At 36.7% G+C, this 12,282-nt stretch overlaps 2 protein-coding genes across 2 annotated transcripts; both read left to right on the top strand.

Moving 5' to 3' along the window:
* The first annotated feature begins 4,456 nt into the window (after positions 1–4,456).
* LOC135150426 (uncharacterized) lies at positions 4,457–7,796 on the top strand. The gene is made up of 2 exons (XM_064086719.1): positions 4,457–6,987; positions 7,076–7,796. The coding sequence occupies exons 1-2, from the start codon at positions 4,457–4,459 to the stop codon at positions 7,794–7,796; spliced, it is 3,252 nt and encodes a 1,083-aa protein (XP_063942789.1).
* A 1,193-nt stretch (positions 7,797–8,989) lies between these two features.
* On the top strand, positions 8,990–11,766 carry LOC135150425 (uncharacterized). The gene is made up of 8 exons (XM_064086717.1): positions 8,990–9,124; positions 9,200–9,406; positions 9,844–10,174; positions 10,291–10,523; positions 10,606–10,809; positions 10,908–11,000; positions 11,536–11,652; positions 11,737–11,766. Exons 3-8 carry the CDS (start codon positions 10,066–10,068, stop codon positions 11,764–11,766), a joined length of 786 nt encoding a protein of 261 aa, XP_063942787.1. The 5' UTR covers positions 8,990–9,124; positions 9,200–9,406; positions 9,844–10,065.
* Positions 11,767–12,282: the final 516 nt, after the last annotated feature.

Here is a 12,282-nt window from a genome sequence, read left to right as displayed (position 1 = left end):
GTAAAATTGTAAAAAAAAGTACCAATTGGGTTTAATTTATGTATTTAAATATTATCAAAAAATAAAATAAAAATGAAGAGTTTTTACAGCCGTGTGCAATCAAACAAATTTTTATTGGTGAATGCACCAGCCGTGGGGGTAGCTTAAGAGTTTTTACAGCCTTTATTTAAACCCTCTCCACCAACATCTTCATTTTAATCTCTCTGAAACCCTCTCAAGCTTATACAAAAACCCTCTCAACGTCTCTTCATCTCTCGTTGGAATCTTGATGGCGTCTTCAAGGTAACTAATCACTTTCGTTTTCTTTTCGTTTTCGTTTTCTTTCATTTTCGTTTTCTTTCATTTTTGTAATCACTAATCTATGCATGTAATCATTTTTTTCTTTTTCATAGCAACAACTCTGCCTCGAACTCGGTAACACAGCCCATATATACAGAGAATGTGGAGAAATCTCTGTGCAACCTGAATGGTCACCTAGCAACCCTCCGTGAGCAGATGGTGGAACTCACCCAGTTGACTGCTACCCTGAACAAGATGGTGGAGATGCTCGGGGATGATCTCAAAGCAGTGATGGTGGAGCAATCGCAACTGGTCCAGCGACTGCGTCATGGACGTTGAGGCGGGTCGCTTGGTGAGGGCTGGGGATGGTTGTTTAAGTATGTTTTTTAAGAACTTTTGTTAATTAAGAACTTTAATTAAGAACTTTTGTTTAAGTATATTTTGTTGATGTAAGGATTGGTAACTTTAATTAAGTATGTTTATGATGGATTTTAAGAATGGTTTGATGTTGATGGTTTCTTTTGTATGGTTTAGTTTCTATTGTATGCATCTGATTTGAGTATGATTTGTTGGTGATTTGTTGGTTTAAGCATGATTTGAGTATGATTTGTTGGTTTTTAAGTATAACTGATTTATGAAGCATCTGATTTGAAGCATCTGGTTTTAAGCCTGGTTTTTAAGTATGGTGGTCTTTTTCATGTTTTGGTCTGAGGTGCCTTATGTTTTTACGCCTTTATGATCTGATCGTTTTTATGTATGGTTTAAGTATGATTTTTATGTATGTTGGTGATTTGAGTCTGGTTTATTTTTCATGTTGGTTTTAAGCATCTGATTTCATATTGGTTTTAAGTCTGGTTTCTTGATGTTTCTTTTGAAAAGCCAGTAGTGTGTAGTGTTAAAATGGGTTTTCTAATGTTACTCATTTTGACTAAAAAGTGGACTGGTGGACTTTTGAAAAGCCAGTAGTGGTATGTTTATGGTATGGTAGATTTTAAGTATTGTTGATGTTTATGGTTTGTTTCTTTTGTTTCTCAGTTTAAGTATGTTGGTTTAAGTATGTTGTTTCTTTTGTTTCTTTTGTCTTTTCGTTTCTCAGTTTGTATTCATCTGATTTTGAAGTTTTGTTTCTTTCTCAGTTTTGAAAAGCCAGTAGCGTGTATAGTTTACTCAATTAGACTAAAAAGCTGCTGAGGTGATTATAGTTTTTGTATTTATGGCTGATGAGGTGATATGCCCACTTGCCCACTAAAATGCCAACAGACTTAAAAGTCCTTAAAAACTTAAAACTCGTTTTATTCAAACTATGCCCCTTCTGAATACCATAAACTCGTTTTTTGTAAAGTCTTCGTAGCTTAAAATGCTTAAAATGCTTAAAAACTCGTTTTTTGTAAATCCTTAAAACTCGTTTTATTCAAACTATGCCCCTTCTGAATACAAAAAACTCGTTTTTTTGTATTTTGTAAATCTTTCCCAAAGAGTTTTTGAATAATTCACTTGTTTTTCCCATAATTCACCATAGTTTTTTCCATAATTCACAATAAACACAAATAGCACCAAAGAAGCTCAATATAGTACATGGATTTAAATTAGTACATGGATTTAAATTAGTACCAAACAAGCTCAATATATATGTACATGGATTTAAATTCAATCAATTGTAAACCACAGAAAATGAATTCGAATTTGAATGAAAAATGGATTTAGATTTGCACCTGGGCTCATGGTTTGGACCTCATGAGACTCACCTGGTGAACTCAGTCAACAACTGAGTTGACTCGCTTCCATGCTTCGAGACTCACCTGGTGAACTCAGTCAACAACTGAGTTGACTCGCTTCCATGCTTCGTTATCTCGAACGAAGCTTCGAGACTCACCATGCTTAATCCACTGAGTTCCCCTGCAATAAATCTCGAAGGAAATTAGAAACAATCCATGGATTTAAATTCAATCAATTATTAACGATTTAAATTAGAAATTGAATATTTATTCAATCAATTATTGTCGAATTCGAAGGCTTTCAACAATCCATGGATTAGATTATTGATTTAGAAACCTCGATTTCATTTTGGATTTGCGAAGAGGGGAAGAGAGGCGAAGAGGGGAAGAGAGGGGATGAAAATGAAAAATGAAAAATGAAAGAAGAGAGAGAGGAGGAAAAATGATAGAAGAGAGAGAGGAGGAAAAATGATAGAAGAGGAAAAATGATAGAATGAAAAAAGAGGCTCGGGATGTGTGTTTCGGAGATGAGCCGCGCGGAGTGGCATGTGGTCCCCACATGTGGGTCCCACTTCTGCTGATGTGGCACTTGTGGGTCCCACAAGTTTTATTTTTGAACAAATTTTAGAAATGATTTGGGGCAATTCTATAACAGTCAAAACGGTCAAAGTGCCCTTTGAATATTTATGAACAAATTTTAAAAATGTTTTGGGGCAATTCTATAACAGTCAAAACGGTCAAAGTGCCCTTTGAATATTTATGAACAAATTTTAAAACGATTAAATTTTTGAATATCTTTTTGAATACCCTTCCGGGTGTTGGGAAAAAATAATCGAAAAATATAGTGCACGGGTTGTGTCGTATCTCTGTAGTGTAAGTTGTGTAGCACAGAATACTTGTATTGGGGATAGTTATGGATTGACTGTTTGTTTTTTTTGAATATCTTTTAAGACGATCCAACCGTACCGATGATATTAAATACCCTTCCGGGTGTTGGGAAAAAATAATCGAAAAATATAGTGCACGGGTTGTGTCGTATCTCTGTAGTGTAAGTTGTGTAGCACAGAATACTTGTATTGGGGATAGTTATGGATTGACTGTTTGTTTTTTTTGAATATCTTTTAAGACGATCCAACCGTACCGATGATATTAAATACCCTTCCGGGTGTTGGGAAAAAATAATCGAAAAATATAGTGCACGGGTTGTGTCGTATCTCTGTAGTGTAAGTTGTGTAGCACAGAATACTTGTATTGGGGATAGTTATGGATTGACTGTTTGTTTTTTTTGAATATCTTTTAAGACGATCCAACCGTACCGATGATATTAAATACCCTTCCGAGTGTTGGGAAAAAATAATCGAAAAATATAGTGCACGGGTTGTGTCGTATCTCTGTAGTGTAAGTTGTGTAGCACAGAATACTTGTATTGGGGATAGTTATGGATTGACTGTTTGTTTTTTTTGAATATCTTTTAAGACGATCCAACCGTACCGATGATATTAAATACCCTTCCGGGTGTTGGGAAAAAATAATCGAAAAATATAGCGCACGGGTTGTGTCGTATCTCAATAGACAATGTAATATAATAATGCTAGTTATACTTTCACTTTCATGTTTTTAAATATCTTTTAAACGATATTGTATAATAATGTAATTTTGCACTTAAATTTCTGAAAATATAAGAATATATTAAATATTGCTTTATTTGTACTTATTAAATTTATAAAACATAATATTAAATATTAAAAGAATGTCAAAATAATAAAATAAATATATTAAAAATAAATGGGCGGCATGTTTTCCCCCCCAAATCGAAGCTAACTACAGTTATTCTCCACTATCTCATCGCTAATTACAGTTAACGCGCTCCTCCTCACCTCGCTCAACCTCACCTCCCTCGCTCTCTCTCACCTCCCTCGCTCTCTCTCTCCTCACCTCACCTCACCTCACCTCAACCTCACTCAACTCCGGCGCTCTCAAAATTAGGGTTTCAAAATTAGGGTTTCAAAATTAGGGTTTCGAAGTTTGGGGGTTCGAAGCAGAGAAGTTTTCACCTAGGGTTTCGAAGGCAGCCAAGCTCGATTTAAGCTCTCACCAAGGGGATTAGGTATATTTTACGCTCCCTCCTCTTTCTCTCCAGCTCTCTCTCTCTCTCTCTCTCTCTCTCTCACTCTCTCTCACTCTATCTCTCTCTCTCACTCTCTCTCTCTCTCTCTCTCTCACTCTCTCTCTCTCTCTCTCTCGCTCTCTCTCCCCTCCCCCTCTCGCTGTCTCTATGCATGCTTGTAATTATGTAGACTGTGTTTACATACCAACTGATATTTTTAAGTGATTGTCATTTGTATTTTGAGTATTATTGTTAATGATTGGCTGAATCATGATACTATGTTAGTTAGTTAGGCTGAACATGATACTATGTTAGTTACTATGTTTTTTTTTTTTAAGGTGACTAGCTTTTAGGAATGGAGGCTGATTGGATAGGACTACCTAGGTACAGTGAAGCATATGTCAGTGGGATTCAAGCATTTGTGGAAAATGCGTTTCCCCTTTTTTCCGTAGGTGAAGAAATGAAGTGCCCCTGCAAGAAATGTAATGGTCAATATTGGCATCGTCAGGATGTGATTTATGATCATCTCATTTGCAGAGGGCCTTCCGCTTTACATGTCCAATGGATATATGATGTCTCGCAAAAGAAAGTCGAAAATAGTACCGCAAATATAGGTTCTGACTTTATGGATTGCGAAACGGGGTATGATTTTGGTGATAATTTAGAAGCAATGGGGAAGATGTTTGAGAATTTAGACGATGGACCAGATACGGAGGCTAAAAAGATTTATCGGCATCTGAAAGAGGGAAAACAACCACTCTATCCCGGCTGCAAGAAATTTTCTCGTTTAAGTTTTATGATCAGGCTTTACCATTTAAAATGTAGTCATGGAATTAGCAATTCTGCTTTCGGGGAATTATTGGGGTTGATAAAGGATGCTTTCCCCGAAGCAAATATGCCTTTGTCCTTCAATGCTGCGAAGGACATGATTAGGGACTTGGGCCTTCATTACGAGAAAATACATGCTTGTCCCAATAGTTGCATGTTGTATTGGGAAGCAAATAAAAATAAACAAGTCTGTGATATTTGTGGGGTATCTAGGTGGGTTATACAAGAGAAGAAAGGGTCTGCCCATAATAACGATCCAGAGAAGTTAGTTACTAAAGTGCCAGCAAACGTTATGAGATATTTTCCACTAAAGCCTAGGCTACAAAGATTGTTCCTGTCCAAGGAATCTTCCAAATTGAACACATGGCATGCAGCGGGAAGGACGAAAGATGGGAAACTAAGGCATCCGGCGGACGCCGAAACTTGGAAGACAATGGATGCTATGTATCCTGATTTTTCTTCGGAAATTCGAAATATTTCACTAGGTGTAGCTGCTGATGGATTTAATCCATTTCGTTCTATGAATTTAAGTCATAGTACATGGCCAATTCTACTTGTAAACTACAACCTCCCACCTTGGCTCTGCATGAAACAGGAAAATTTGATTCTTTCAACGTTAATATCGGGACCAGAATCTCCAGGAAATAGTATCGATGTCTATATGCAGCCTTTGATTGCCGAATTGAAAGAATTATGGGATGTCGGCATCCAAACATATGATGCCTTGACTGATCATAACTTTAATTTACGGGCAAGGGTGCTTTGGACCATTAGTGACTTTCCAGGATATGCTATGTTGTCGGGTTGGAGCACAAAGGGTAGACTAGCGTGTCCAATATGTCACTACGAAACTTGTTCTGAATATCTGAAACATAGTAGAAAAATGTGCTACATGAATCATAGAAAATATCTCGATCCTTCACACAAATGGAGGTTTGACAAGAAAAGATTCAATGGGCAGATTGAAACGAGGCAGATTCCGGATCCATTAACGGGAAAGGATATCGAAGAATTGTTGTTTGGGTTTGAAAATCAATTTGGGAAGAAACGCAAGGGAATGGGAAATAGAAAGCGTAAAATCGACTCTCCTTTCAAAAAGAGGTCAATATTTTTTAATTTGTCGTATTGGAAACATGTTCAACTTCGACACAATCTTGACGCTATGCACATAGAAAAAAACTTATGCGACAATATATTAGGTACTTTACTAAATATTGGTGGCATGTCAAAAGACCACTTGGGTGCTCGCTTTGATTTGCAAGAAATGGGAATAAGGAAGTCACTTCACCCTGTTAAAGGTGCAGATGGAGAGACTTACGAGATTATGGCATCCATCTTTGACATGACAGATAAGGAGAAAGATGTCTTTTGCAAGCTGTTGAAGAATGTGAAACTGCCTTATGGCTGTGCTGCTAATATAAGTCGTTACGTGCACACAGACGAGAGAAAAGTAGTGGGGTATAAAAGCCATGACGCGCATTTTATCCTCCACTACTTGTTACAATTTGCTGCAAAGAAATCACTAAAACCTGAGGTGGCAAAGCCGTTGATCAAATTAAGTGAATTTCTTAGAGGCTTATGGAGCAAGGTGATTGTCTTGGATGATATTGAGAGGTTGCAAGAAGAAATTGTTGAAATTCTCTGTGAATTTGAGATAATATTCCCACCTGCCTTCTTTGACATCATGGTTCACCTACCTGTCCATTTGTGTAATGAAGTTAAATGCGGCGGACCGGTGCACCTTCGGTGTATGTATCCTATTGAGCGGTATCTTGCAAAGCTGAAATCATATGTACGTAATAGGAGCAAACCAGAAGGCTCAATTGCAGAAGGCTACCTAGCAGAGGAGTGTATCACATTTTGTTCAAGATTTTTGGTTTGTGAAGAAGCAAAAGAAAATACTAATTTTGGAAGATGTCCAACAAATGTGACGTACCATATTGGAACAAGAAGGAATAAAGATGGCAAAGTTTTCCAATTAGAAGATTCAGAATGGAAAGCATGTCATACCTACACTCTGTTCAATAGCGGTAATAAGGAAATTGAGGCTTTGCTTGAGTAAGTTCTCTAGTCCTTACATTTATTAAATAATAAAAACTAATTAAAATGCCTCTTTTATAAACAGTTTCAATTATTTACTTGATAGGATTCATCGAGCTTCAGTTGAAGCAGATCAAACTTCAGAACGATACAAAAAGGAGCAAACACACTCCAAAGAGTTTTGGAGATGGTTAAAGGTCCAAGTTGAAAATCTGGACACCAATTCAACCGAGTTACAAGTGTTAGCATTAGGTCCCAATCGAACAGCGAGGAGGTTTAGCGGGTATTTCATAAATGGTTATCGATTCCACACAAAGAAGAGAGATTCTCGATGCACCACACAAAACAGTGGAGTTTTTTTAACTGCTGAAACCACTAGTTTTGCAAATTCTAAGGACAAAAATCCAATTATCGGGGAAGTGAACTACTATGGGTCTATTGAAGATATTTTTGAAGTTGATTACTGGGGAGTATTCAGGGTGGTTATGTTTAAGTGTTGCTGGTACCAAGAAGAAAAAGATCCCTTTGGTCTGACTAGGGTCAATTTTAACAAGTCCCGTCACAAATCTGATCCTTATGTTCTTGCTTCACAAGTGCAGCAAGTATTCTATGTGGAAGATCCAATTGCAAAATCTGTTCAATATGTTATGAAAAGACTACCAAGGGTTTGGTGTGACGCTGAAGACCAAGATTTGTTGGAAGAAGAAAACAACCCTCCTGATAAACATGATTCTAATCTTGATTTCCAACTACAAAATCAAGTTGGTGAATTTAGTTGGTTCAGGGAAGATATCCCTAAAAGACAAGTCCCTGTATCACCAACTTAAGTAAAAAAAAAACTCTTTGGTAATATGTAATTTAGGAGATGTTTTAGTTGCTGATATGTAATTTAGGAGACTGAAATTTATTGGCGATGTTTTAATATTGGTGATGATCTCTGAATTAACTAACTGTTTCTCATAGTTAATTAAACTTGTGTTGCTAAGGTCCAATGTTAGTTAACTGTTTTCCATATATAATTGTGGAATTGTAGCATAATTCTCTCTTTCTTGATGATCATTCCTTAACTTAATAACAATCACTTCTGTCTTTATATTTAGTTGTCTAGTTCAGTTTTTAAATTATCCGCATAATTGGTCTCCTTTTAATCCATATATGTTCATTTCTGTAGGATGGCAGAGAAGTTGGTGAATGTGAGGTATAACTATGATGGCACATTCAACAAGACAAGTTATTCAGGGGGGAAGAGTATTATTATCAACTGCCAAGACGTGGATGAATTTTCATATACAGTGGCGCTAGAAAATGTCAAGGATTGCCTCAACTGTACTGAAATTGGAGGATTATATGTGCTGAATGGAAAACCCCTACAATGGAAGCTTCTGAAGTGTGATTCAGATTTGCTTCAACTGGTAGATGCCTGCGAAAGTGGTGGGGACATAAATATATATGTGGATTGTGTTGTTGACAAAGAATGCAAGCCACTGGAGCCAGGGGTGCCATTTCTAGTCGTACGACCAAGAAAGAACATACTTAAAGGTCATTTCTTATTTCAAATTTTAAATTTAAATATAATAACAAATTACTAAGTCATATTTACTTATAATAAGGCTTGCTTATGTGTTTAATCTCATGAGACACATGTTTACTGATTTGTGTCTTTTTGCAAATTTTTGCAGAACATCTACAAATCAAACAGAATAGGCGTACTTTTGTTTCTTCACACCAACTACAGCAACAAAGGCAAAGCAAGAGGATTCCAAGGTCACCTCAGATGCAGGAGGTTGAACAGAACAAGCTTCCAAAATCACCACGTTTGCAGGAGCTAGCGAAGAAGAATCTTCGAAGCTCAACTCATTTGCAAGAGGTTCAAAACAACAATCTGCCAAAGACACCTCCAAAGAATCTTCGAAGCTCAACTCATGTGCAAGAGGTTCAAAACAACAATTTGCCAAAGACACCTCCAAAGAATCTTCGAAGCTCAACTCATTTGCAAGAGGTTGAAAACAAGAATCTGTCAAAGTCACCGCGTTTGGAGGACCTACAGAAGAATCTTTCAAGCAACCCTCAGTGGAAGAAAGATGTAAGCCCCAACGCTGTATCTGCATTGGTGGCGAAAAGGAGGTTACACTTATCAAAATTGGATACAATTGAGGTAGTAATATTTTCCCTTAGCTCACACCTATTTTCTAACATACCAACTGATATTTTCCTGATTTAACACTTGCAGTCGGGCCGAGTGAATGAGTATGAGCTGCGTAAAATTCAGAATGTGGAAGAAAACAAAAAAAAGTTCAAGGAACTCGGATTAGGAAAATATGCTGCTAATCCAATTAAGCCGATAGTCCAGCAGAGTACAAAGGAAAAGAAGGATCGGGAAGATCCTGAATATGTTGTGGAAAATGAGACGGGAGATGAAAGTGATGACACTTCAGAGGTAATATTTTATACTTATTATGTACACTTTTTCTTTATTTGTGTTTATTTTATTATTAATTAGCTGTTTGTGAAATTATATGAACCTATTGGGTAATTTTGTGTAAGGGGTTGCATTTGATTTTGCACTTATTATGTACATTTTTTCTTCATTTGTTGGTAGAGGCCTCTTAACTTAATTAGTAATCAAGAATATAGATAAAAAAGAGTTGTTAATGCTTTCTTTTTTGAGAAATTTTAAAAGTTGTGTTGTTAATTTTAAGTTTGTTTTGTTAACGCTGATTCATTTGTATTAGGCTAGACACAATTTGCATGCAATAATTATGTCTTAAAATTTCTAAATGATTTTTTTTATTAAATTAACAATATCACAATATATATCTGTTTTAGTTATTATGTACATTTTTTCTTCATTTGTGTTTAATATTTACTGCATAGGGAATCAAATCTGTCCAGAAACGGAAAGCAATACCTGGTCCCAGAACTCGTTCGCGAGCAAATGATAAGGATTTGGGTGATAAGGATCCGGTGGATCCTATCGACAAAGGCAAAAAGGTTGCTGCTGCTAGTACCAAAAGTGCAAAACTTATAAAGCCAACATGCAGCAAACTGCTAAAACAAGGGGATAATTCTGCACCAAGTGGTACAATTGCTGCGTATATGGCCCTGCGAGAACGTCAGAAGCAGAATCTTGAAGCTGAAATGAGGAGAGAGGATGTTGGTGATACAGATTTACAAAATGGAAGTGAAGGTGAAGAAGTAGAAGAAGGTAATATGGTCATTTGTACTTTATTTCTTCTGTACGTCTCATTTTTTAATAATTAGTAGGATTATTAGCAATAATATGGTAATTGCATTTTATTTTATTGATGGCTATCTGAACAGAACCTAAAAGACGTCGAGGACGTTCAAAAATGTTAAAAGTTCATGCTAGGACTGCTGCTGAAAAGATCTTTGTTAAACTGAGTAAACGAGGTCAACCAATTGGAGAGCGGAAAACTAGATCCGAGTTGAGCAATTTCCTGGGGACTCTAGTTAAGGATCACGTGTCACTTACTTATGTTAATTGGCATGTTGTTCCAGATGATTTGAAGAAGAAAATGTTGGAATATACTTTGGTGACCTCTATAACCTCAACTTTACTTACTTTTCTCATATCTGTGCACCAACTCATTCAAGTTATATGTTGACACATTATAGGAGAGGTTTGATATAGCACCAGAAGGGGAAAAGTGGGTGTACAAGACACTTAATTCATCCTGGAGAACACACAAGTCTCGTGTCAAGCTGATGCATTACTCCCAATTTGACAATGATGAGGAGAGGATTCAAAACAGGCCGGATCATATTCCGCTCGAGGATTTTAAGATGCTGTTGGACTACTGGGCGGACGATGGAGTTCAGGTATATTTATAAGGTGGCAAGTATATAGTTTAGAAATTAATTTGCTGCACGCCATTTGATATGGAAAGTAAAATATGATAACATTGTTTTGGTAACAGATTTTGGCTGAGGATAATAAGGCTCGTCGCAATATGTATGTTGAGACACACACTCTCGGTTGCAAGAGTCTTGCTGAGCTTAGAACAACACTGGTATGAACATAAACAACTTGAGTACCCTATAGCTTTTAATAATTTGTCATAAATATTTGTTAATTGATGATGTCCGTAATTTGTAAGAAATAAAATTGAGTACCTTGTACCTTTTTCTTATATTAATTTATAGAGTGTTGATAATCGCCAGTTTGATGTTACTTTTGGATAATTGCCATATGAGTTTATAATAGGCACAGACTTCAATAATATTTGAAGGTAGATTAGGCACTCTAAATCTTCTGCACTTAAATTTTTATTGGATTAAATAGCAGTTTGGACTTGGTACGCTAATTTGAGTTTAGCTTTGAGTTTGGCAGTTTTTTAATCCTATTTTTAAAAATGCACTCAAATTATGTAATGCCCAAATTCACAGTTGTTAAATTCAAATTTAGTTTAATTAGTTTGAAAAGTTCACGAGTGAAGTGTATTTTCAGATTACTTGGATTTTTTGTCTACCTTCAATGTTCCCGTACCAAGCTTGTCTAATTCATTGTCTACTTACGAGTGAAGTGTTGTTTCTGTTACTTGACAGAAAGAAGATGACCCAAATCAGAGGTCCCCATCAGAGGCTAAAATATTTGTAGAAAGTCGCAAGCGCAAGCCTGGGCACGAGTACAAGTTAAGTCCAAAAGCAATTAAGAAAAAAATTGTAAGTAAATTATCTTCTAAAGTATATATATTTGAACTCATTTTACCTCTACCTCTGTACACTTGACAAAACTTTCTCTTGTAGGAGTCTGTTGAAAAGATAACGAAAGAATGAAATGATGCAGCTGAGCTCGTTCCCAAAAAGAAAAAGAACCGGCCAGATTGGTTGGTGGGAAGGCAAGGTAAAACAGCAGCTTCGACAGAAACTCCAGTTGATCCGGTTACACAATCTACAGTCGAGGAGCTGCACACAAAGATTGCTCAGCTAGAGAGTGAGATGGAAGCGAAGGTCAATACAAAAGTTCAACATAACATGGCCTGGTTGCTGAAGAAACTCGGAGAGGCAAATCCGGGTCTGAAAGTTGACATTACTCATGACTTTTGTGCAACTGTTTCTAGTGATGGAGATGAATTTGGCACTCCAATCACTCCTGGCACCGCTTCTGGAACCGCTCCTGGCACCACCCGTGGCACCACCGACTCTTTAATATAACTGTTTCTACGTAAAACTTAGTTAATATGAATTTGTCATCCTGTTTTCAGATTGTTTTGATGTTGCGTTTCTGAAATGGTTTGGATGGGATTGTTTTATGTTGGAGGATGGTTGGATATTTGTTCTTTTGGAGTTTGG

Source organism: Daucus carota, chromosome 2, assembly GCF_001625215.2.
Source record: "Daucus carota subsp. sativus chromosome 2, DH1 v3.0, whole genome shotgun sequence".
Classification (NCBI taxonomy): domain Eukaryota; kingdom Viridiplantae; phylum Streptophyta; class Magnoliopsida; order Apiales; family Apiaceae; genus Daucus; species Daucus carota.
This window is presented reverse-complemented; position numbering and strand designations above follow the sequence as displayed.

What these genes read in the sequence shown, in the direction of transcription:
- LOC135150426 (XM_064086719.1), top strand. Translation starts at nt 4,457, where the DNA reads ATGGAGGCTGATTGGATAGGACTACCTAGGTACAGTGAAGCATATGTC. An exon ending in GAAATTGAGGCTTTGCTTGA is followed by an intron (nt 6,988 to 7,075) that starts GTAAGTTCTCTA and finishes TTTACTTGATAG; the next exon opens with GATTCATCGAGCTTCAGTTG.
- LOC135150425 (XM_064086717.1), top strand. Translation starts at nt 10,066, where the DNA reads ATGGCCCTGCGAGAACGTCAGAAGCAGAATCTTGAAGCTGAAATGAGG. An exon ending in GGGCGGACGATGGAGTTCAG is followed by an intron (nt 10,810 to 10,907) that starts GTATATTTATAA and finishes TTTTGGTAACAG; the next exon opens with ATTTTGGCTGAGGATAATAA. An exon ending in CTGAGCTTAGAACAACACTG is followed by an intron (nt 11,001 to 11,535) that starts GTATGAACATAA and finishes GTTACTTGACAG; the next exon opens with AAAGAAGATGACCCAAATCA.